This window comes from Zeugodacus cucurbitae, chromosome 2, assembly GCF_028554725.1.
Source record: "Zeugodacus cucurbitae isolate PBARC_wt_2022May chromosome 2, idZeuCucr1.2, whole genome shotgun sequence".
In the NCBI taxonomy this organism is placed as follows: Eukaryota; Metazoa; Arthropoda; class Insecta; order Diptera; family Tephritidae; genus Zeugodacus; species Zeugodacus cucurbitae.
Genome location: NC_071667.1, coordinates 35,776,167 through 35,801,940, shown reverse-complemented (window position 1 = coordinate 35,801,940; position 25,774 = coordinate 35,776,167). Strand labels below are relative to the sequence as shown.

Below are 25,774 nucleotides of genomic sequence, written 5' to 3'. Positions count from 1 at the left end.
CAGACTGAAGCGTTCACGACCCACATGGGAATAGGCAACAGAAGAATTGCCAAATGGAAAACGGAAATGTGAAACATAGTGAACCAAATTGAATAATGTGCAGATAAAATATCACAATGAACGTAAATCTTAAAATCTTCATTTATAAAATGATCCAATATAATAATTATAATATAATAATTAAAGCTCTTATTTGCGCCTGGAGGATGGGATCATGTGTAGAAGTTCACGCAAGTGAGGAAAGTTTTTGATTGTCATTCACTTGGGAGTGGCCAGAAACGATTCTTCTCCACATGGTTCAAGCAGCTCACGACTTCCGGTTTTAGACCAAGTATCCTCTGGGTAGCCAACAGACATCCGTTTGAAGGCGAGCTAAAGTGAGAAGGCGAAGCCCGCTTACGCGGTTGTGCGTAGGGCTTGGGACCCACCACTTAAAAACGAAGTACCAACGAAAAATCTACGAAAGCCTCAGATGAGACACCCCCCTTTTGATGACGACCCCTGCAAACGTTTTAAGGATAATGATATAAGGGCATGCACCTGGAATGTCCGGACCCTTAATTGGGAAGGTGCCTCTGCCCTGCTGGTTGATGTCCTCATACGACTCAAGGCTGACATCACCGCCATCCAAGAAGTGCGATGGACGGGACAAGGACGGAAGAAGGTGGGTCCTTGTGACATCTACTACAGCGGCCATATAAAGGAGCGCAAATTTGGTGTTGGATTTGTGGTGGGAGAGAGACTTCGTCGCAGAGTCCTGGCATTCACCCCGGTGGATGAACGTCTTGCCACAATCCGCATCAAAGCGAGGTTCTTCAACATATCGCTGATTTGCGCCCACGCCCCAACGGAAGAGAAGGACGATGTGACCAAAGATGCTTTCTATGAGCGCCTAGAACGCACCTATGAGCGCTGCCCCCGCCACGATGTAAAAGTCGTGCTTGGCGATTTTAACGCCAGGGTGGGTAAAGAAGGTGTCTTTGGCACAACAGTCGGAAAATTCAGCCTCCATGACGAAACATCGCCAAACGGCCTGAGGCTGATCGACTTCTCTGGGGCCCGAAATATGGTCGTCTGTAGTACCAGATTCCAGCATAAGAAAATACATCAAGCTACTTGGCTGTCTCCTGATCGAAACACGCGGAACCAAATCGATCACGTTGTGATAGACGGAAGACATGTCTCCTGTGTTTTAGACGTGCGTACGCTCCGAGGACCAAATATAGACTCGGACCATTATCTGGTCGCAGCGAAGATACGCACCCGCCTCTGTGCAGCAAAGAATGCCCGTCAACAAACACAAGGACGGTTCGACAAGGAAAAGCTGCAATCGCAACAGACAGCCACGAAATACTCTACTCGACTTGCACTCCTGCTCTCTGAGAGCACTCATCAGCATCTCGGTATAAGGGAACTGTGGAACGGCATCTCAAACTCACTGCGTACCGCTGCAGCCGAAACAATTAGTTTTCGGCAACGACAAAAAACAAGCTGGTACGATGAGGAGTGCCGTCTCGCAGCGGAGAGAAAACAGACTGCCTACCTCGCAACGTTGCAAACGACCACAACACGTGCGGGATGGGATAGATACCGAGAGCTGAAGAGGGAAGCGAGATGCATCTGCAGACAAAAAAAGAAAGAGGCCGAAATGCGTGAGTACGGAGAGCTCGAGAAGCTGGCAGACAGAGGGAATGCTCGAAAATCTTATGAAAAAATGAAGCGACTTAACGAAGGTTTCAAGACCGGAGCATCCTCATGTAGAGACCCAGGTGGTAATCTGGTAACCGATGTCCAGGGCATACTGGGATTATGGAGGGAACACTTCTCCGGCCTGCTGAATGGCAGTGAGAGTACAACACCAGGAGATGGCGAACCCGATCCCCCAATCGATGACGATGGAACAGATGTTCCATTACCCGACCATGAAGAAATTCGAATAGCAATTACCCGCTTGAAGAACAACAAAGCAGCGGGGGCCGATAGATTACCGGCAGAACTATTCAAATACGGCGGCGAAGAACTGATAAGGTGCATGCATCAGCTTCTTTGCAGAATATGGTCGGAAGAAAGCATGCCTGACGATTGGAATCTCAGTGTGCTCTGCCCAATCCATAAAAAGGGAGATCCCACAATCTGCGCCAATTACCGTGGGATCAGCCTCCTAAATATCGCATACAAGGTTCTATCGAGCGTACTGTGTGAAAGACTAAAGCCCACCGTCAACAAACTGATTGGACCTTATCAGTGTGGCTTTAGACCTGGAAAATCGACAACTGACCAGATATTCACCATGCGCCAAATTTCAGACAAGGTGACTCACTATCGTGCGACTTCTTTAACCTGATGCTGGAAAAAAATTATAAGAGCTGCAGAGCTAAACCGAGAAGGTACAATCTTCTACAAGAGTGTACAGCTCCTGGCGTACGCCGATGATATTGATATCATCGGAAGCAACAACCGCGCCGTTTGTTCTGCTTTTTCCCGCATGGATAAGGAGGCGAAGCGAATGGGTCTGGAGGTGAATGAGGACGAGACGAAATATCTCCTGTCATCAAACAAACAGTCGGCGCATTCGCGTCTTGGCTCCCACGTCACTGTTGACAGTCATAACTTCGAGGTCGTAGATAATTTCGTATACCTGGGAACCAGCATCAACAACACGAACAATGTCAGCCTCGAAATCCAGCGCAGAATAACTCTTGCCAACAGGTGCTACTTTGGACTGAGTAGGCAATTGAACAGTAAAGTCCTCTCTCGACGAACCAAAATCAAGCTCTACAAGTCGCTTATCATTCCCGTCCTGCTTTACGGTGCAGAAGCTTGGACGATGTCAACATCAGATGAGACGACACTAGGAGTTTTCGAGAGGAAAATTTTGCGCAAGATTTATGGTCCTCAGAACATTGGCAACGGCGAATACCGCAGACGATGGAACGATGAGCTGTACGAGTTATACGACGACATTGACATAGTTCAGCGAATAAAAAGACAGCGGCTACGCTGGCTAGGTCATGTTGTCCGAATGGACGAAAACACTCCAGCCCTGAAAGTCTTCGATGCAGTGCCCGCCGGAGGAAGCCGAGGAAGGGGAAGGCCTCCACTCCGTTGGAGGGACCAGGTGGAGAGCGACCTGGTTACACTTGGGATCTCCAACTGGCGCCGAACTGCGAAGGAGAGAGAGAGGTGGCGCACTATCGTCGATTCGGCTATAACCGGCTAAACGGTTGCAACGCCAATCACATACATACATTTGCGCCTGGCCTCCTAATATCCTATCTATATCTTTCCGGTACTCTTCGGTACTTCCGGTTTGTTCTCTTCTTAACTCGAGCAGTATTTCTCTTTTAGCAATCTTTCTTATTCTTGAGACATTTTCTCCCAGCTCTTTTAGGGTTCCATCCTTTTTCACCGCCCTCAGCATGTCACTGTAGGACATGTCTCCAGTTTTTGATATGACAAGCGCGTCCGGTCGCGGGTGCGGTGGCTTAACGCTCTCATTTTTCGTTTTCTTTGTTTTTTGGGATTTATACTTTACTGATACCCAGGCTTCATCTCGTGGTGTGTCCTTTTCCCTTACACAGGTCGGGCTTTCGCCAATTTCACCTACTCTCAATGTTTCTTTCGGTGTCTCTTCGATGTGAGATCGTTTGGTCCTTTTCGGTGGCGTCTTTCGACTCCCTTGCTTATCATTCGAAGTCTTTTCGGTATGGCTTCTACAGTATTCAATAAAGGCTGGTTGTTTAAGCTAGTGCTCTTAAGTTTATTATAATCTTTCTCTGCACTCGAATGTAACTTCGCGATCTCGCTTAGAACGTCCCTCATGGGATTGTTTATCGACCGTTGTGGGAGACTCATCATACTAATGAGCTTCTTAATGTTTTCTCCCAGTTTGGTCATGTGATCCCGCTCACTTTCTTTTTTTTCCGGCTGTGTTAGGTTTTCTTTTTGCAACGCGGGTGCGGATGACCTTGCTCATACATGTTTTTCCAGAGGCGTTTTCTCTGGCTATCTAACTAGTTTAGATGCTCGACTAAATGGATCTATTTCCGTACTTGTAATGGTGCAATGGCCAAGTGGTCCACCATCACATCATTGCAGTCGCTGGATATTGACGGCCGGGAGCCTGCTTGCTCACCCCCCAAAACCGCCGGCACTGGGCTTTTTACACCCTGCACCGTAACTTTAAAATTTTCAACTGTATTCGCTGCCATTATTTTTTATCTTCCGCGATCCTACCCGTACCATTTTATACCTACTGGAAGGTGTTTTGTTCAGCCGCTCCTAACCTGGAGACAGACGCTGCCCAGTAAGCCGCTCATTCTAAGTCAGAAGCTCTTGGGGTTTTGTTGGTGAATTCTGGTTGCATTATTCCAAATATATCTTGTACATATGTAAATTAGGACTGCAGGTAATATCGCTCTTTTGTGTGTGCGTTCGATGAGCGAAACTGATGGATTAGTTGTTGAATGATGAATATTGAATCGATAATTTCCTTGCGGTTCTAAAGTTTGTGCAGATGGAGCGGCTGTGGTTGCAACTGAGGCAAAATGAAGTAAGCTTGTCGTGTGTGTCAGACAACGAGATTTCGATGAGCATTTTGATCAAAGTTAAAGAGATATCCAACTCTCATTTCATTGAAAGTGAGAGCGCAGCGATAAACGACAAAACCAAGACTGGAATCTGTAGGTTTTGACGTTTCGCAATTGGGAAACTGGAACGGCCAGATTGAAATGTTGCCAAAAAATAAGGCGACGGATACATTTTTAACCGCGTGCACTAATAAGAACTTAAAACAATAAATATAAATGAAAAAACAAAATTTAAAAGTCGTGAATGAAAGTGGAAAATTATAAAAACAATGTTTATTATTGTCAGTTGAAATGTATTAATTATTTTTACTGAAAGTTCAAAAACCGGCTATTGTAACATACCATTATGGCGCCTAATGAAACTTAAATAGATACTTTTTATATTCAACATTCAGTATAATAATTTTTAACCGTAATAAATGTTAGGTATTTAATCTTATTGGAGTTTTTCTCTTTTGAAAGAGTCTCATGATAGCAAGTTATCAAACTCTTGCTATTATGACCATAAACCGATTTTTAATCGGAATCAATTTTGGTTAAAACGTTATGAATTAGCATTGAATTTATTATATCACTTTCTGAGACTAACGAGAGTAATGAGCCTGACAGTGTTGCAACAGTGTCGACTGGATCGTCGGACTTTTTCATAACTGGAAAGTTAAAAAATTTGTAATGTAATCTTGAAAAATCAAGACATTGTTGTCGTACCGTTCCTTGAGCCGCTGTATAGCTTTAGGTTAATTTTCCTCGATAACTTGAAAAGGTTCGAATACGCTAAGCGCGTGTCATGAACGACAGTTTAAGAGATTATGAAATTTGTCCACTTTTGGCATTGTTGTGTCATTATGCAGCATGTTGCAAAAGGTGCGGAAATAATACTTGCATTCCGCATACTTTCCATTAAATTTTTGTAATTTAAGTTAAGGATTGTGGTAAGTGGTACCGAAAGCTTGGGCGTTGAAAATGCTAGTGTTTACTCAGAAACGGGGTTTCTCGGGTTAATTAATGAAAGTAACGAAGTATGGTTAAACGTGTTTAAATTAGTGAGGACATGCGTATCGACATCTATTTCTTCAAGGAATTCATTACTTTATGAACGTGTTTTGATTAGTGAGGACTCTTCCTCAGCCGTGTTAAGCACATTACTTTCACTATTATTAGGCATTTTGGGGCACAAAAATATAGAATACGAATACCTGAGGACTTATGTACGGATAAAAGAAAAGGGGAATATGTATGTATGCATGAATAAGAGAAAACGGGAGCAACATCTGTGCATATGCATAAGCATAATCAATGCGGTAATTAAGGTGAACAACCTAATTCGTCTTCACGGCAGGCAGCCTTGTAGGTCCCTATGAGAACTCCGTCAACGGGTTTTAAGTAGTCGAATGAGTTTCGACAACGTACGTGATATGGTAACATCCTAAGGTAAGAACACCCTTATTGTGAAGGATGTACACCGTAGATACCCTTTCCGAGGATTTTGGGCCACTTGTTTATCCGTTGCTACAGTGAAATACACCATTTGGCCGTTTTCTAAGTGTGCAGCTAACTGCTGGACTGTAGGAAGCCGCTCGGAAATTCCAATATTCGCCAACCAGCTTCAGATGTACTTATGTACCGGCAATTCTCGTAGTTTTCCACTTTATCATTTGGGTTTCTAACGCTAAATGTAGCATGGCCGGATCTTTTATTGATATATTTACAAATATGTTTGAATCCATGAATTGAGTGGCAGTACTCCACATATATGTGAGTGTTAAACGACTTGCACGATAAGGGGTCATCCATAAATTACGTCACACGAATTTAAGGACTTTTTATTGTTGTATTTATATTGTTGCTATTCAATGAGGTCTTAAATCAATCTCAATCTTAACTTTGGCCTGATGATGGTAGAAGACTACCTATCAGATGATACACTCGCCCCTCTATTTTAAAAGTAGGCTTAAAATTATCGTTCCTTACTTCTTTCGCGTCATTTGAAAATGGCTGTTTTACCTACGTACATATGTTGTTTTAAAAATGTACAGAATGTGTATGATTACTTGTCTACTTTAATTTGCTTTTCGTTTGGCCAGAAACACCGTCAGTAACATATTATAGTTTATAATACATGTATTATAGTATGGGGAGAACGTATTGTGGAATACCCCTGTAGTTCGGCTGGTGTCAAGCGATTACCAGAGCGCGAATTCTACTAGCGATTTCATGCATTACCGCTAGTTAGTCTTTTCGCTAATGATTTGTAACGCAACGAGGCATCGAATCTGAAAAAAAAAACCCACCCCTAAAAACGAAAGTCAATGCGTATATGAAATGAAAATAACAACATTAATCCGATTGAACGGAAAGTGTAAGATTTTTTTTGCGGCAAAAAATAATATACAGTGATCCCCGCTTTAGTGCCTTTCCCGCTTAAATGCCTGTAATATTTAAGCCACAAATACAAAATTGTTTGCAATTTTCCTCTTTTAAGTGCATTTTAATATTTTTGGTATTGAATGCGATGAGTATTGTCAAAAGTAAAACATCTACATAGTTTTTAATGTTTTTTTTCATATTTATTGTTATTAAAAAGTAATTTTGTTATTAATAAGAAATAAGTGTGCTTTTCATTCTAAAAGAAAAAAATATTATATCGAATTATTTGGGAAAAGGCTTGGTAAGTACCTCGAGGCACTTAAGAGGGATTCATTTAAGTGCCTTTCGTTTTAAGTGTCTCAAAAGTCTTGCATGTTAAGAAGGGGCACTTAAGCGGGGATTACTGTACATACAAGTGATCGACTAAATTTCTTAATTTTAAAATTTACAAGAAATTCTGCAATTGCCCGCACCAATGCGCGAGCAGATCAAAATTCAACAGAAATTTAGTGTACCGTACGATTCCTGCAGAAATTCGCAGGAATTGTAGTTCGATCGATCGCTCAGTCTGCCGTCGTCATTTTTACACTAAATTGTTTAGATCTTAAGTGTCAATTGTAGTTGAAAAGCAGTCAAAAAAGGTCAATAAAGAACAGACGTTCCTTAGTAAATAGAAATATATAATTTATTTTAGTGTTGTTATTGTGAAAAAATTAAAGTCGGATAAAAAAATAAAAAATGAAGTGTAAAGTAATTTATTAAGTATACATTTATCAATACAATATTAACGTTAAAAAAAGTTTACTAATGAAATAAAACAATTAATAATAATAAAAAATTTATAATAATAAAAAATTTATAATAATAAAAAATAAAAACAAATGAAGGTAACAAAGGAAATTGTAGGTAAGAGACATCTGCGTCGTCTTGTAAGGAATGAGAGGTTCAGGTGCGTTGAAAAGTTTAGAAGTGTTACTTTGCAGGATTTTCTTCTTCTTCTTAACTGGCGTAGAAACCGCTTACGCGGTTATAGCCGAGTCCACAACAGTGCGCCACGCATCTCTCCTTTTGGCGGTTTGGCGCCAATTGGTAATACCAAGTGAAGACAGGTTCTTCTCCACCTGGTCCTTCCACCGGAGTGGAGGTCTCCCTCTTCCTCGGCTTCCACCAGCGGGTACTGCATCGAAAACTTTCAGAGCTGGGGCACTTTCATCCATTCGAACAACATGACCCAGCCAGCATAGCCACTGTCTTTTTATTAGCTGGACTATGTCTATGTCGTCGAACAACACATACAGCTCATCATTCCATCTTCTGCGGTATTCGCCGTTGCCAATGTTTAAGGGACCGTAAATCTTACGCAAAACCTTTCTCTCGAAAACTCCTAGTGCCGTCTCATCGGATGTTGACATGATGTGCGTACGCTTCGTGGTCCCAACATTTGCAGGATTTTAAGCCAGAAAAATCGGTGCCCAATGTGCAAATAGCTAATAATTTACAGGAAATGGAAGAAGAAGAAAATTTAAATGTTTTTGAAGAAGATTCTGGAAGAGTTTCAATTTAAATGAAGAATTAAGAGAATGGTAATATGCAATAGATGTGCAATAGACTTGATACAAATTCTTCGAGGTATAAATATCAATGTGAGTTCCTTTTATAAGTCCGATTGTCCGTCCAAGCCAAATATATTGCTGGTGATGAATACTTGCATATAGGATTAAAATGGCAATTAAATAATATAGACAAATTGATTCAGTTAGACCACACCTTGAACATTGATATTAACATAGACGGTTTATCGCTTTTTCGATGTTCAAGAATTCAGTTATGGCCAATTTTATCTCGTATAAATAATATTCAGGGAATGCCAGTTTTCCCTGTTGGTGTTTTTGAGAGATAGTCAAAACCAAAAAGCTGTGAGGAATATTTAAACTCCTTATTTTCCGAAATTACCGACTTAATTGAGCATGGCTTGCAATTGAAAAACAAGACTATTAAAACAGAGATTAGGGCTATAGTTTGTGATGCTCCCGCACGAGCTTATATTAGTGGAACTCCGTCACATAGGTCCCGGTATGGTTGCTCCAAATGTAATGTAAATAAATAAAAACAACATTTCTAGAAAGCTGTTTTCCAAAAGCTGTGAGGAATATTTAAACTCCTTATTTTCCGAAATTACCGACTTAATTGAGCATGGCTTGCAATTGAAAAACAAGACTACTAAAACAGAGATTAGGGCTATAGTTTGTGATGCTCCCGCACGAGCTTATATTAGTGGAACTCCGTCACATAGGTCCCGGTATGGTTGCTCCAAATGTAATGTAAATAAATAAAAACAAAATTTCTATAAAACTAGTTTCTATTAGCTACCACATTCCAAAGGAGTTTGTTCGAAACCCAAGACCTCTAGAAGATTTTGTGCATTGGAAGGCAATCGAATTTAGACAGTTTTTATTATACACTGGCATCATAGCACTGAAAGTTGAGGTACATGAAGATATTTATTATACCTTCCTTATATTGCACTGCGCATATAGGCTTCTTTGTTGCTCTCAGCAACGATATTCAAACTTAGACACTGCCCAATTCATGCTCAATGACTTTGTAAAAAACTATTTTGTTTGGTGAAAACAGTGTTTCTTATAACGTTCACAGTTTTCTGCATTTAAAGAAAACCGTAAAATATATAGGGGATCCGATTTCTGGATCTTGCTACTCTTTTGAAAATTATTTGCAGTACCTAAAGAAAATGATAAAAAGGCCTTCAAAAATCTTAGAACAACTACATCGAAGGATTTATGAATGTCCCTTTTTAACATCGCCTGGCCATTTCGACACTTATGTTAAAGGTAATAAATATTTTTTCAAGGGATCTGTCCTCAGTAGTTCCCAACCTGATAATTTTTGTTACATGGAAGGCAATTTGCTAGTATGTATGTATGTGATTGGCGTTGCAACCGTTTAGCCGGTTATAGCCGAATCGACGATAGTGCGCCACCTGTCTCTCTCCTTTGCAGTTCGGCGCCAGTTGGAGATCCCAAGTGTAACCAGGTCGCTCTCCACCTGGTCCCTCCAACGGAGTGGAGGCCTTCCCCTTCCTCGGCTTCCTCCGGCGGGTACTGCATCGAACACTTTCAGGGCTGGAGTGTTTTCGTCCATTCGGACAACATGACCTAGCCAGCGTAGCCGCTGTCTTTTTATTCGCTGAACTATGTCAATGTCGTCGTATAACTCGTACAGCTCATCGTTCCATCGTCTGCGGTATTCGCCGTTGCCAATGTTCTGAGGACCATAAATCTTGCGCAAAATTTTCCTCTCGAAAACTCCTAGTGTCGTCTCATCTGATGTTGACATCGTCCAAGCTTCTGCACCGTAAAGCAGGACGGGAATGATAAGTGACTTGTAGAGCTTGATTTTGGTTCGTCGAGAGAGGACTTTACTGTTCAATTGCCTACTCAGTCCAAAGTAGCACCTGTTGGCAAGAGTTATTCTGCGCTGGATTTCGAGGCTGACATTGTTCGTGTTGTTGATGCTGGTTCCCAGGTATACGAAATTATCTACGACCTCGAAGTTATGACTGTCAACAGTGACGTGGGAGCCAAGACGCGAATGCGCCGACTGTTTGTTTGATGACAGGAGATATTTCGTCTTGTCCTCATTCACCTCCAGACCCATTCGCTTCGCCTCCTTATCCATGCGGGAAAAAGCAGAACAAACGGCGCGGTTGTTGCTTCCGATGATATCAATATCATCGGCGTACGCCAGGAGCTGTACACTCTTGTAGAAGATTGTACCTTCTCGGTTTAGCTCTGCAGCTCTTTGCTAGTAGTAATTTATGAAATAACAGATGATTCAATAATAGGTAGAAAATACACAAAACAAGCAGCTTCTATGATACGTTCTTCTATTTTCTAGTTTCTAGATCCTTAGGGATCTATGTTATAGGGATCCTTAGGGATCTATGTTATAGATTTATCAGATTCTGAAGCTGATATTGCAAAATTTGCTTTATCATAATTAGAATGTAATGCTTTCGCAATTCCCTTTGAAGGCAAACATATTGTAATACAATGCTCCATTTTTATTAAATGCGAAAACATTTTTGTTGCCTGTAAACACGTATTACCAAATATATTATAATATATATAAATATCTTCAATAAAATAAAGCATTAAAAAATGATACATTAACATGAAATCTAGTGATAATAAAATTAAAAAATAACAATAATAGTAATAAGTAACAAATAAAATAAAAATAAATAAATATAAAAATTGCGAAATAAAAAGTAATAAGTTACAGAAGGAAATATGGATGGTCCGACCCCGAAACAAATTAAAAAGACTTGCTACAATCAAGTATATACAGAAAAGGCATGTAAATGCGAAGATAAGGAAGAAGGTAAAGTATAAGCAACTATTAAGTATATTCCTCTTTTCATTCATATATATTTTTTATTTCTAGAACTGATGGAAAGAAAAATGAGTCAAATTTCTGCACAGTACCAAGTGCTCCTAGAAGAAGTAGCGCAGCAGAAAATCCTCATTCAGCAGCTTCTGAAAGAACGCACCAACAACTCATCGATAATAATTAGAGAATTTCCAATTAAAAACAAACAAGTTATGGGCCGAATTAATGAAGACATAGAAGCTATCGGAAAGAAGAACTACGTAAGTAATATTTTTCAAATGTTGCTAAAGAGAGTATTATAGTTTTGTTCACATAACGGTTGTTTGTAACACCCAAAACAAAACGAGTTAGATATAGGGTTATATATACCAAAGTGATCAGGGTGGAAAGTGAAGTTCAAATCCGAATGTCTGTCTGTCCGTCCGTCCGTCCGTCTGTGCAAGCTGTAACTTGAGTAAAAATTAAGATATCTGGATGAAACTTGGCACACTTATTTCTTGGCACCATAGGAAGGTTGCTTTGCAAAATCGGACCACTGCCACGCCCACAAAATGGCTAAAACCGAAAACACATAAAGTGCCATAACTAAGCCATAAATAAAGCTATGGAAATAAAATTTGGTATGAAGGATCGCACTATGAAGGGGCATATTTGGATGTAATTTTTTTGGGGAAGTGGGCGTGGCCCCGCCCCCTACTAAGTTTCTTGTACATATCTCGCAAACCAATAGGGCTATATAAACCAAACTTTCTGCAGTCGTTTTTTTTTTAGCCACCTCCTAATACAGTCCAAAAATGAAAGAAATCGGATCATAACCACGCCCACCTCCCATACAAAAGTTAAGTTGAAAATTACTAAAAGTGGGTTAACTTACTAACGAAAAACGTCAGAAATACTAAATTTCACATAAGAAATGGAAGATGAAAGCTGCACTCAGATTTTTTTACAATATGGAAAATGGGCGTGGCGTCGCCCACTTATGGGTCAAAAACCATATCTCAGGAACTACTCGACCGATTTCAATGAAACTTGGTTTGTAATAGTTTCTTTACATCCCAATGATATGTTGTGAAAATAGGCCAAATCGCTTCACAACCACGCCCACTTCCTATATACCAGAACTTTGAAGACGATCTGAATCGCTTGCTTTACAATACATAAAGTAAGTACTAGTGAAGATATCGGTGCAGAACTTTGCATAAATACTATGTTAATAGTGTGGCAGCCCCATTCTAAAAATCGCCGAAATCGGACCATAGGTTTTTAAGGCCCCATATATCGAACACGAGGACCTTGGTGCTTCTAACCTAATATTATGGTTTCCATCTTTCAATGGAATTTTTGCACTATATATGACGAATATGTGGGTCAAATTGTGTATTATTAATATAAATAAAGTTAAATAAATTAATTGCGAGAGTATAAAATGTTCGGTTACACCCGAACTTAGCCCTTCCTTACTTGTTTTTATATATTTTTCAACCCTGTACATTCTTGCAGATCAAATGTATGACTCAAATTCTCCTGGGTTCTGGGGTGGTGAAAAACCTGAAGAACATAATAACGAACGAATTGGCCATGCACTACAATATTGATGGAAACATTTTTTCGACGCCCTTATTGGTAAGATCAAGACAAGCTTTTGAATTAAAACAGTTAATAACAAATATACATATTTAAATTAGTTTAGAGTCCATTTCTACCGGGATAGACGCTGCATCGCCAGAGAATCAACTGCACCAAGCCCTTCAGCCCAAGCCCAAACGCGTAATAAAAAATCATTTATTAAATAAGGAAAATAAATAATTAATAAATAAAAATATAATGTAAGATATAATAATATAATGTAAGATATAAAAAATATAATGTAAGTACATATCTGGCGTACGCCGATGATATCGACATCATTGGAAACAACGACCGCGCTAGTTTTGCTATTTCTAGACTGGATAAGGAAGCGAAGCGTATGGGTCTGGTGGTGAACGAGGACAAGACGAAATATCTCCTGTCGTCAAACAAACAGTCAGCGCATTCGCGTCTTGGCTCCCACGTCACTGTTGACAGTCATAACTTTGGAGTTGTACATAATTTCGTCTACCAGCATTAACAGCAATAACAATGTCAGCCTGGAAATCCAACGCAGAATCACTCTTGCCAACAGGTGCTACTATGGACTAAGTAGGCAATTGAAAAGTAAAGTCCTCTCTCGACGAACAAAAACCAAACACTCTACAAGTCTCTCATCATTCCCGTCCTACTTTACGGTGCAGAAGCGTGGACAATGTCAACATCCGATGAGACGGCCCTAGGAGTTTTCGAGAGAAAGGTTTTGCAGAAGATTTATGGTCCCTTAAACATTGGCAACGGCGAATACCGCAGACGATGGAACGATGAGCTGCATGTGTTATTCGACGACATAGACATAGTCCAGCGAATAAGAAGACAGCGGCTACGCTGGCTAGGTCATGTTGTTCGAATGGATGAAAGTGCTCCAGCTCTGAAAGTATTCGATGCAGTACCCGCTGGTGGAAGCCGAGGAAGAGGGAGACCTCCACTCCGATGAAAGGATCAGGTGGAGAGGGACCTGGCTTTGCTTGGTATAACCAATTAGCGCCAAACTGCCAGAAGGAGGGATACGTGGCGCGCTGTTTTGCACTCGGCTATAACCGCGTAAGCGGTGTCTACGCCAGTCAAGAAGAAGAAGTACATACGCCGACATACATAAGATAATTATTTTGGCCATATTTTAAAACACGTTAAAAAACGATCTTTGTTAATTAAATTAGTTTGAACTAATGGTGAAAAAAACTACTAAGTAAGAAAATAACTTGAAACAAGTAAGGAAGGGCTAAGTTCGGGTGTAACCGAACATTTTATAATCTCGCAATTTATTTATTTAACTAACAATTTGACCCACATATTCGTCATATATATTGGAAACTACAATATTAGGTTAGAAGCACCGAGGTCCTCGTGTTCAATATATGGGGCCTTAAAAACTTATGGTCCGATTTCGGAGATTTTTAGAATGGGGCTGCACATAGTATTTGTGCAAAGTTCTGCACCGATATCTGCGATATATAGGAACTAGGCGTGGTTGGGAACCGATTTGGCCTATTTTCACAACATATTATTGGGATGTAAGGAAACTATTACAAACCAAGTTTCATTGAAATCGGTCGAGTAGTTCCTGAGATATGGTTTTTGACCCATAAGTGGGCGACGCCACGCCCATTTTCCATTTTGTAAAAAAATCTGAGTGCAGCTTTCATCTGCCATTTCTTGTGTGAAATTTAGTTTTTCTCACGTTTTTCGTTAGTGAGTTAACCGACTTTTAGTAATTTTCACCCTAACCTTTGTATGGGAGGTGGGCGTGGTTATTATCCGATTTCTTTTATTTTTGGACTGTATTAAGAAGTGGCTAAAAAAACGACTGAAGAAAGTTTGGTTTATATAGCTCTATTGGTTTCCGAGATATGTAGAAAAAACCTATTTGGGGGCGGGGCCACGCCCACCCCCCCTAAAAAAATTACATGCAAATATGCCCCTTCATAATACGATCCTTCATACCAAAGTTTATTTCCATAGCTTTATATATAGCTTAGTTATGACACTTTATGTGTTTTCGGTTTTCGCCATTTTGTGGGCGTGGCAGTAGTCCGATGTTGCTCATTTTGGAAAGCAACCTTCCTATGGTGCCAAGAAATAAGTGTGCCAAGTTTCATTAAGATATCTTAATTTTTACTCAAGTTACAGCTTGCACAGACGGACAGACGGACGGACGGACAGACAGACATCCGGATTTGAACTCCACTCTTCACCCTGATTACTTTGTTATATATAACCCTATATCTAACTCGTTTAGTTTTGGGTGTTACAAACAACCGTTATGTGAACAAAACTATAATACTCTCTTAGCAACTTTGTTGCTAGCAACTTTGTTGCGAGAGTATAAAAATACATATAATTTTAATAAATTTATTGCTTTTAATTTCATAAAAATTTCTTTTATTTTCGTAAAATTGAACCAGTAGAAGAGATTTTTAATTCATGAAATCGCTAACGATTTTGAATTAATCAAACCACTTGTAATTTCGAATTAACGAAATCACTAACAATTTGGAGTTAGTCAAATCACTAGCCATTTTGAATTAATGAAAACGCTAGCGATTCTGTATTAGCGATTCACTAACGATTTCGGAACTAGTCATTTCACCAATAACTTGTAATACAGCGTCGCACCGCTCGATTACTCTCGTAGGACATTGCAATGTAAAAATCGTTAGACAAATAACATTGCGAGTAATCGGGCTGGAACTGGTACTAATATTAGGAATTTGTCATACATATGTATACTTAAACAATTAAGGAAAGATTAAGTTAGGGTGCAACTGAAAATTTTTTAAATTTATTGATGTAATTTTATAACGATAACACAATTTGATCCATATATTCGGCATAAGGTTCAATAGAATAACGAAAATCATCATAAATAGTGTAATTCCTGAACCGATTTCAATCGTTTTCACCACCAATATACAATGTATCGAAGACTATACGCTCACTTAATTGTATATTACCTATAATTAAGTATATGGGATCTGGGGGAATTTATGACCCGATTTTAACCATTTTTGGTACAGAGACATACTGTTATAAGAAAAAAATTCAGAGGGAATGAACTACATTAAAATATCTGAGAGATTTGCCTATATTTTCGGTGAAAAATTGCCCTTAAGCACTGAGTTCTTCATGTTCGATATCAGGGGCCTTGAAAAGTCATGGTCCGATTTTGAAAATGTTTCCACAAGTCGAGTGCACCTTCCATCTGCCAATTTATAAGTTAACTATTTTAATATTTCTGAATAAATAGTAGTATTTGTATTGTCCCAATGTTTACTTGTTGTTGTTGGATTGCAATTTTTTGTAAAATATTTATCATCTACATAAACATACATTTTTTTTTACAGATTCGATTGGAACATTCTCTTCGGGGTTTCTGGAATAGTTCGGTATTATATAACATTTCCTCATTACAAGAAGTGTATCCGCTAGTAAGTATAATATACACATAGTAAGATTGAAAAATCTCAATGTTTTTTGAGATGCGAAAATGTTGGGGGTGCGCGAATTAAATAAAAACTGCAATTACCTGTGTCGCGAACAAGTTATTAAATGATTCCGAGAAAAAAAATAGCTTGAATAGAGTTCCGTATTCTCTTCTATGTGATTACTTAGCCTAAATCTTGAAGTAACGGTATTATAAATATGCATTTTAAAGGGGTATGTATAATTCTGGCGCAATTTCGTTAAATGAAGTAATAGATTAAGGTAAGGTATTAAGGTAAGTAATAGAATAATGTAATATAAATGTATTATTAGGGTAAGTAATAGAGTGTGTATATATATATGTCGCTAGACGCAACACCGGCCACCTTGACAGGATTGGGTTCCTTCAACATTCATTGGAATCGAGGCAAGTTTGTGGATGGGGCACGTTGTCCTCGTGGACGAGGACGAGGTCGTTGGGCCCCAGATTGCGTGAGGGTTGCAGCCACTTTGGACCACTGTCGCCAGAACTATTGCTTAAGACAGCAAACAAGTTTCCATCTCTCGCAACAAAAAAATGGGGTTGGGTTGTGTTAGGGGCCGAGAGTTGAGGATGGCCTCCACTTCGGCCAACAGTGTTGCTAGCTCTTTTGCGGTGAGTAGCGCGTTGCCGATTACGCGAACGATGAGATGTTTGGCGGACTTCACCGCGGCTTCCCATAATTCGCCGAAGTGCGGCGCGCTCGGTGGTATAAAGGTGAAGCTGAATCCTTCCTTACCTTTGGTACCTTTATGCAATTTTTGAATAACATCCGAAACTCTGAATGTTGGACCACCTGTGGAATTTTTAAGAAACTCAAGTTTAATTCATCTGGCCCATGGCGGATTTTGATGGTCGTCTGATCGTATTATTCAATTCGTCCACGTTACAACCCCGAGACACTTGATCCGCAGGATTTTGTTTGTTGGCACATGCCGCCAATGTACTTTGTCAGTCAACTCTTGGATTTCGGACACTCTTTTTGCGACGAAGGTTTGTAATGAGGATGGATGCGTTTCAATCCATTGTAAAACGATGTAATGTTTTCGAAACGTCGACTCAACGTAACCGCTACTCTTGACCATAATTTCGAAAGAAGATGTGCTGCCGAGAGCTCGAGACGCGGAAGAGACTTGGTCTTCAGCGGAGCCACTCTAGACTTTGCAGTAAGCAGCATACATTTAATACCACTAGCAGATTGGATTCGTATATATATGCAGCATCCATACGCCCTTATTGAGGCATCGGCGAAGCCATGTATTTGGCAGATGGCACTCGACTCTACGCTTACATAACGAGGAATGCTAATTGATGATAGCTGCAGTAAGTTGGCTTTGAAGTTCTGCCAGCTAGTGTCAAGGCGCAATGGAATCGACTCATCCCAATCTAGTTTTTGAATCCAAAGTTCTTGTAATAAGATTTTTGCTAGAGGGGCTAGTAATCCAAGAGGATCAAAAAGGCGAGCAGAAACTGATAATATATTTCTTTTAGTGGCTCGCAGATCATTAAAATTGTCATCAAAGACGAATCGAAACAAGTCCTCTTTCGGCAACCAATGGATTCCTAACGTTTTAGTGTATTTGTTGTCATTGAAGCTTAATGGTTTTTCAGTGTAATTACTGTCGAAAAATTTGGGGTGGTTCGAAAACCATTTCGTTAAGGTGAATCCAGCCGAATCTAATATTTTAATTACCTCACTTCTTAAAAGATCTAGAGACTCAAAATTTTCGGATCCTGTTTATAAATCATCAACATAAAAGTCTCTTTTAATGGCCAATGAACCGAGTGGATATTTAATTGTATTGGCATCACTGAGCATTTGCAAACACCGTGTTGCGAGAAATCGAGCAGGCGCAGTGCCGTAAGTGACGGTGTTAAGTCGAAAAATTTGTATTTGCTCTGAAGGATGCTCTCTCCACACTATGAGTTGACAATTCCTGTCTTCTTCATGCATAATAATTTGTCGGTACATTTTAGTAATGTCCGCTGTTAGTGCATACTTATGTAAGCGAAAACGTAGAAGAGATGAGTATGACTCTTCTTGGATGGTTGAACCTACCATCAAAAGTTCATTCAATGCTACTTGAGATGAAGATCGGCTCGAAGCGTCAAAGACAACACGTAAGTTGGTTGTAGTGCTTTCGGGCCTTAAAACGCATTGTTGCGGAATGAAATAGTGTGGCTCACTCGGGATCTTATTGTTCGTTGGGCTCATATGACCCAGTGCTTTATATTCATTCATAAAGTCCAGATACATTCTACGAAGTTCTGGATCTTTTAATGTCCTTCTCTCCAGGGCCTGAAACCGCCGAACTGCGGTTTCATATGAGTGACCGAGTAACTTACGGTCAGCTTTAAAGGGCATTCTGACTGGAAGCCGTCCTGAAGGTAATACTTGAGTTGTACTAACGAAAAAATTTTTACACTTTTGTTGCTCTGGTGTGAATCTATTGCCATTTGATTCTGAAGGTAATTCTTCTAAAGCCAAAATTTTTGGACTACTGAATCTATTGACGTTAAGTCTTTTTCAGCTTGGTATAATGTGCTATGTATTTTGGGAGGAGAACTTAAATTGCTGGCGTATTTGCCAGATACAATCCACCCTAATAGGGTATTCAATATTGTGCGGTATTTTCCAGCAAATAACATTGATGTTATGGTCTGTATGATTAGCCGAAATGCTACGCATTATCCAGAATTCCGCCGAAAATTCGTAATTATTTACCCGCGACTTAAAAAACGCGTTTAATTTTGCCCCCACTTTTGTACTAGAATTGCCAATTCCAATTACGCTTAACGTTTTGTGTTGGCGTCGAATCCGCAACTTCTACGCCAAGTCCTCCGTCATGAAGTTGACCTAGGATCCTGAGTCCAGCAACGCTCTCGCAGGCATGTACTCTCCACAACTGGTCCTCACTTGGATTACTGATGTTGCCAACATGACCCGATCCGGCATACTCGCTGTATGCATGGCATGAGTGGTTGATGGTTGCGGTTGAGGTGCAGCGGGGAAGGAAACCGGATACTAAAGCAACAATGTGTGATGCGATCGATTGCATACACGTCATCTATCCGCTCTGCACTTGGATACAGTATGCCCCTTACGCAAGCAATTTATGCATAAGGGCACCGATTTCACAAACTCGAACCTCTGCTGCACCGGAAGCGTCTTGAAAGTGGGGCAGGCAGTCAAGTAGTTGTCCTTGGATTTGCACTGCTGACAAAGGGGCTGCCTCGTATTTGCTGCAACTAACGCCGATTTGGTCCTATCCATTTGTTGTTGCTTCCCATGACTCGTACTTCCTGTTGGTGTGGGCTTCGTCCTGGCATGTGATGCTCCTTCCGCTGATAGCTGCTGGTATCTTCGATTGAGGGTGGCTTCACAGTCTTTCCACAGTGGCAGCTTGTCGTAATCCAACTGTTCCTCCCATCTGGATCGGGTGGCTGAATCGACCTTTGTCGTCACTATATGTATAATTATCGCGTTTGTTATCTGTTTCTCATCGCCCAACGATAGCAATGAGTCGCAGACACTTCGTCAATCATTGATCGCAATGACGGCGCGGATGGCTTTGGGATGGTTGGCAGCTCAAAAAGTTTAGATATTGCATTGAAATATATCAAACATTTATTATCATAAACTTTTTTGAGACTTGCCAACGCTTTCGGGTAATTTTCATCCGACATTTGGAACGCTTTCACTGTTCCCAAAGCCTCACCAGATAAACAATTAACCAAATGGTTAAATTTTTCTATAACTGGGATATTTGGATCATTATGAACCAAACTCTCAAACAAACTCATGAAATATATAAATTCGGAAAATTCTCCCTTGAATTTCGGCAGATTCATATTTGGGAGCCGTGAGCTGTGAGAAGCTACGAATGATGTTTCGGCAATTGACGTTCTATGTTTTGATAGTATTGATTTAATTAGGGATTTCGTTTCTACAATTAAATCTTCTAACTCCCCTCGGGCCACGTCATCTTTATCAATCTCTTCAATTTTAGATTGGCATTTCATTAATTTTTCACTATGTCAATTTAAGATGTCGAGCCGACATTCTAATTTAATAGGGTCAAGTGACATAGTTTTTTCGAGAAGGCCCGTTTTAATGCGCAAAATGCTACTTTTCGCAACCGTTCTTTGATGTCTTAACGACTTTAAGTCCGTCAACTCTTTACTTGGAGACAGGTTAGCGATAGTTGGCTTTGGCTTGCTCATTTTGCTTTGCTTGAATTAAAATTCACGAAAAAGGAAATGTGGCAACAGAATAATTTCTGAAAATATTGGGAATCAATTCACGAAAACGAAAAAAATATCCATTCCCTAATAACGAACAGCCAAATTGAAAAAAATGCAAAATGAGCAACACCACAATAGATTTAAATTGATGTACGAAAATCGATAAAAATTACGAAAAACCGACCGATAAATTGTGAAAAATGATTCGAAAAAATTGCGAAAAAACTAATAATTTTAATTTTAAATATATATTTTATTTAATTTGTTTATTTAATAAATAATTTATTGATTTATATTTAAGTAGAATGGCTACCGCAATCCCAAAATCCCTTATTATTTCACTTCAACTTTGTACATTTAGATATGAACATACGTGGGTTCAAATATATAATATGTATATATGTATAATAAATGTATGTATATATTGATATATATGTATGTATGTATTTAAAAAGGGAAAGCCAAAAACTGAAAGTGTGCACTTTTTTATTTATTGGAATTTTCTTTTGTTTGCACCACTTTCAATAATCCGCACTCGTTACCAGTTGTGAATGCGTAGGCGGTTTGCCTGCGTTCACTTCCCTTTGGCAGATCCAACGTTTCTGCCATTCATTTAGACAACTTTGTCTTTCCTGTTTCTTCTCATCTATTGTTAGCCGCCTTCCAGAGCTTTTTGTTTTATCATATGTATGTTCTCTTGATTTCCTTGGCCATTATGTCTGGGGGCATGATGCCTGCTATGACTCCAACTGCCTCATGTGATACGGTCCGATAAGCACACACAATTCTGATCGCACTTAATAGGACTATTGTCTTTGCTTTTTATACTCTCGCAACAAATGTTGCTAAAGAGAGTCTGTCTGTACGTCCGTCCGTCCGTCTGTGCAAGCTGTAACTTGAGTAAAAATTAAGATATCTTGATGAAACTTGGCACACTTATTTCTTGGCACCATAGGAAGGTTGCTTTCGAAAATGAGCAAAATCGGACCACTGCCACGCCCACAAAATGGCAAAAGCCGAAAACACATAAAGAGCCATAACTAAGCCATAAATAAAGCTATGGAAATAAAATTTGGCATGAAGGATCGCACTATGAAGGGGCATATTTGGATGCAATTTTTTTGGGGAAGTGGGCGTGGCCCCGCCCCCTACTAAGTTTCTTGTACATATCTCGCAAACCAATAGAGCTATATAAACCAAACTTTCTGCAGTCGTTTTTTTAGCCACTTCCTAATACAGTCCAAAAATGAAAAAAATCGGATCATAACCACGCCCTCCTCCTATACAAAAGTTAGGTTGAAAATTACTAAAAGTGGGTTAACTCACTAACGAAAAACGTCAGAAACACTAAATTTGACATAAGAAATGGCAGATGAAAGCTGCACTCAGATTTTTTTACAAAATGGAAAATGGGCGTGGCGCCGCCCACTTATGGGTCAAAAACCATATCTCAGGAACTACTCGACCGATTTCAATGAAACTTGGGTTTTCACCACCAAGATACAATATCTCGAAGACTATACGCTCACTTAATTTTATATTACCTATAATTAGGTATATGGCATCTGGGGAAAGTTATGACCCGATTTTAAACAAACGGTTATAAGAAAAAAATTCAGAGGGAATGAATTACGTTAAAATATCTGAGAGATTTACCTATATTTTCGGTGAAAAATTATTCTTAGGCACCGAGTTCTTCAAGTTCGATATCAGGAGCCTTGAAAAGTCATGGTCCGATTCTGACAAGTGATGTCACAGCTCAAATACAGTATTTGCATAAAGATTTATTCTGCTATCTTAATTCTGCTATCAAAATTGAGTTATATGGGAAGTACGCGTGGTTGTTAACCGATTTCGCCCATATCATGCCCAGGGTGTCAAGAAAGTGTTATATACCGAATTTCATTGAAATCGATCGAGTTATTAAGATATGGTTTTCAACCCATATATGGGCGACGCCACTCTCATTTTCCATTTTGTAAAAGAATCTCAGTGCAGTTTCTTTCTGATATTTCTTCTGTAGAACTTAGAGCTTCTGACAATTTTCGTTAGTGAGTTAACGCACTTTTAGTAATTTTCAACAAAACCTTTGTATGGGAGGTGGGCGTGGTTATTATCCGATTTTTTTCATTTTTGGACTGTATAAGGAAATGGCTAAAGGAAACGTCTGCAGAAAGTTTGGTTTGTACAGTTTTTTTGGTTTGCAAGATATATACAAAAAAACCTATTTGGGGGCAGGATCACGCCCACTTAAAAAAAAAATTACATCTAAAAGTGCCCCTCGCTAATGCGATCCTATATTCCAAATTTTATTTTCATAACCTGCTGCTGAGGCTGCGCAGACTTGGGCATTGTCTGAACGCCTACTTCAGCTTTGTTGAGCCTACACAATCTGCTCCAACAAATAAACAATCCAACGGTGAGAAAGATAAGTCATCGAAGCGCTCAGCCGATCAACAAAAGGGATCAACAGAACAGCAAGCAAGCAGGTACCAGCAAACGAGCGGATACCAAAGGGAAAAACAATGCAAGGTGAGTATGTACCAAAAAGAAAAACACCATCTGTACAGATTGGTATTGACCGCTACGTCAAGTCCTTTGAAGTCAGCGGTCAAATCCAAAAAAATCCAACCGCCATGCTTGATACAAATAAGCCTGGAACTTTAAATGGCAACAGATTTGCCATACTAAGCAATGGATCGAACGACGATGCGAAGGGTACCTCCAATTAAAATAAATGAAACCCACTTACAACAAAAAATATTTGTTACATCGTAGAATAACCGTTGAAAAATAGTCCGGTACAATGCTTGAAATTCAAGATCGTCGTAACCAAATGATGAATATCCCTCGTAGCGAAAATATGGAAATTACAGACCAGAGTTCGAAACCTGGTAATTCTAAGAATAGTCGCAAATGCAACAACCCCAAAATCCACCGGAGGTATAAATACGATCCTAAACCTTACTCAATGTACATATGACACAATTTATATCTGGCATGAAAAACATGATCTAAGGTTTAATCAAAGCACAAAACCAAATGCTACAGACCTTATTGTCTAAAAAGTGAGTATACTAGTAAATATTTGTATATGGAATGCTAACGGTATAAACTAACACAAACTGGAGATAATACGATTTCGACTGAAAAAAGCATAGATGTTATGTCAGAAACTTATTTAACAAATAAGAACAATTTCTTTATACCGGGATATAGACTTCATGCTACAAATCATCCAGATAGAAAGGTGCACGGTGGAACAGCAGTATTGGTTAGAAATCGGTTAAGCCACCACGCTTTAGAACCGCATGCTACAGTCCAGTTACAAGCCACATCAATATCCTTGAAAATCGGGGTTCGGACCAAACTCTAACGGCTATATACCGTCCACCTCGTTTTAAAATTACAGATTGCAAATTTAAAGACCTTTTTGAAACACTAGGTCCAAGATTTCTAGCAGGTGGAGATTAAAATACAATGCAAAACATGTCTACTGGGGCTCTCGTCTTATTAATCCGAAAGCACAGCTGTACTACACTGTTATGAATAAGCACAATAACCCGGCAAGCCTACATACTGGTCCAGTGATAGAAACAAAATACCAGACTTAATAGATTTTGCTGTAGTCTAAAATATAGATAGATCGCTAATAACAGCAGATACATGTACTGACTTATCTTCTGATCATTCTCCTGTACTAATAAAGTTATGCGAACAGCCCATGGTAGTTGAGCCGAAAGTTTCTCTAACAACTCATAAAACAAACTGGTTGAAATATAGAAAAAATATCAGTAGCCACATTAGGATTGATTTAAAAATAAATACAGGAAGAGATATTGATAAAAGTATAGAAGAATTTAATGATGTAGTAACTAATGCAGCTGTCTTGGCAACACCAAAAAGAAACATTAAGGTTTTAGAAAAATCACTTATAATGAAATAAGATTGTGAAATCCGATTGTGAACGACAAAAGCTAGACGCGAATGGCAGATACATCGCCATAAAGAAACTGCGTCCAAATTCTAACAAGCAAAACTCTCTTTGGAAAGCCCAAAAGTCTTTTAAGCCACCAGTAGATTCCATCATGGAATCTGGTATAATGAGGATTGTCGTCTCGCAGTGGAGATAAAACAGACTGCCTACCTCGCAATGTTGCGATCGACCGCAACACGAGCGGGATGGGAAAGATACCGAGAGCTGAAGAGGGAAGCGAGACGCATTTGCAGACAAAAAAGAAAGAGGCCGAAATGAGTGAGTATGAAGAGGTTGACAAGCTGTCCGACAGGGGTAATGCTCGAAAATTTTACGAAAAGTCCGGCTACTAACTGAAGGTTTCAAGACCGGAGCACACTCCTGTAGGACCACCAGAGGTGATCTAGTTGTTGATGACTAGGGTAAACTGTATTTGTGGAGGGAACACTTCCCCAGCCTGCTGAATGGCAATGAAAGTACAACACCAGGAGATGACGAACCCGATTCTCCAATCGACGACGATGGAACAGATGTTCCATTGCCCGATCGTGAAGAAATTAGAATAGCAATTACCCGCTTGAAGAACAACAAGGCGGCGGGGCAGATGGATTGCCGGCCGAGCTATTCAAATATGGCGGCGAAGAGCTGATAAGGTGCATGCGTCAGCTTCTTTGCGGAATATGGTCGGAAGAAAGCATGCCTGACGATTGGAATATCAGTGTACTCTGCCCAATCCTCAAAAAGGGAGACCCCACAATCTGCGCCAACTATCGTGGGATAAGCCTCCTTAACATCGCTTATAAGGTTCTATCGAGCATACTGTCTGAAAGACTAAAGCTCACCGCCAACAAACTGAGTGGACCTTATCAGTGTGGCTTTAGACATGGAAAATCAACAAATGGCCAGATATTCACCATGCGCCAAATCTTGGAGAAGACCCGTGAAAAGAGGATCGACACACACCATCTATTTGTCGACTTTAAAGCTGCTTTCGACAGCACAAAAAGGAGCTGCCTTTATGTAAGCTGACGTTGAGCAACACCAAAAGCTCCGTCAGGATCGGGAAGAACCTCTCTGAGCCGTTCGATACCAGACGAG

At 39.8% G+C, this 25,774-nt stretch overlaps 1 protein-coding gene across 5 annotated transcripts in view; it reads left to right on the top strand.

Annotated features, from left to right (window-relative positions):
* LOC105220076 (neprilysin-3) overlaps positions 1 to 25,774 on the top strand; it is a 307,341-nt gene that overhangs the window by 160,557 nt on the left and 121,010 nt on the right. For 3 of the 5 annotated variants that reach the window (XM_054226090.1, XM_054226087.1, XM_054226091.1), the window contains one exon: positions 16,337 to 16,420. The exons of 1 other annotated variant lie outside the window; for it this stretch is intronic. In XM_054226090.1, coding sequence (XP_054082065.1) covers positions 16,337 to 16,420 — 84 coding nt within the window. The remainder of the gene's footprint in view (positions 1 to 16,336; positions 16,421 to 25,774) is intronic. One more of the 5 variants, XM_054226088.1, reaches the window with a different exon arrangement.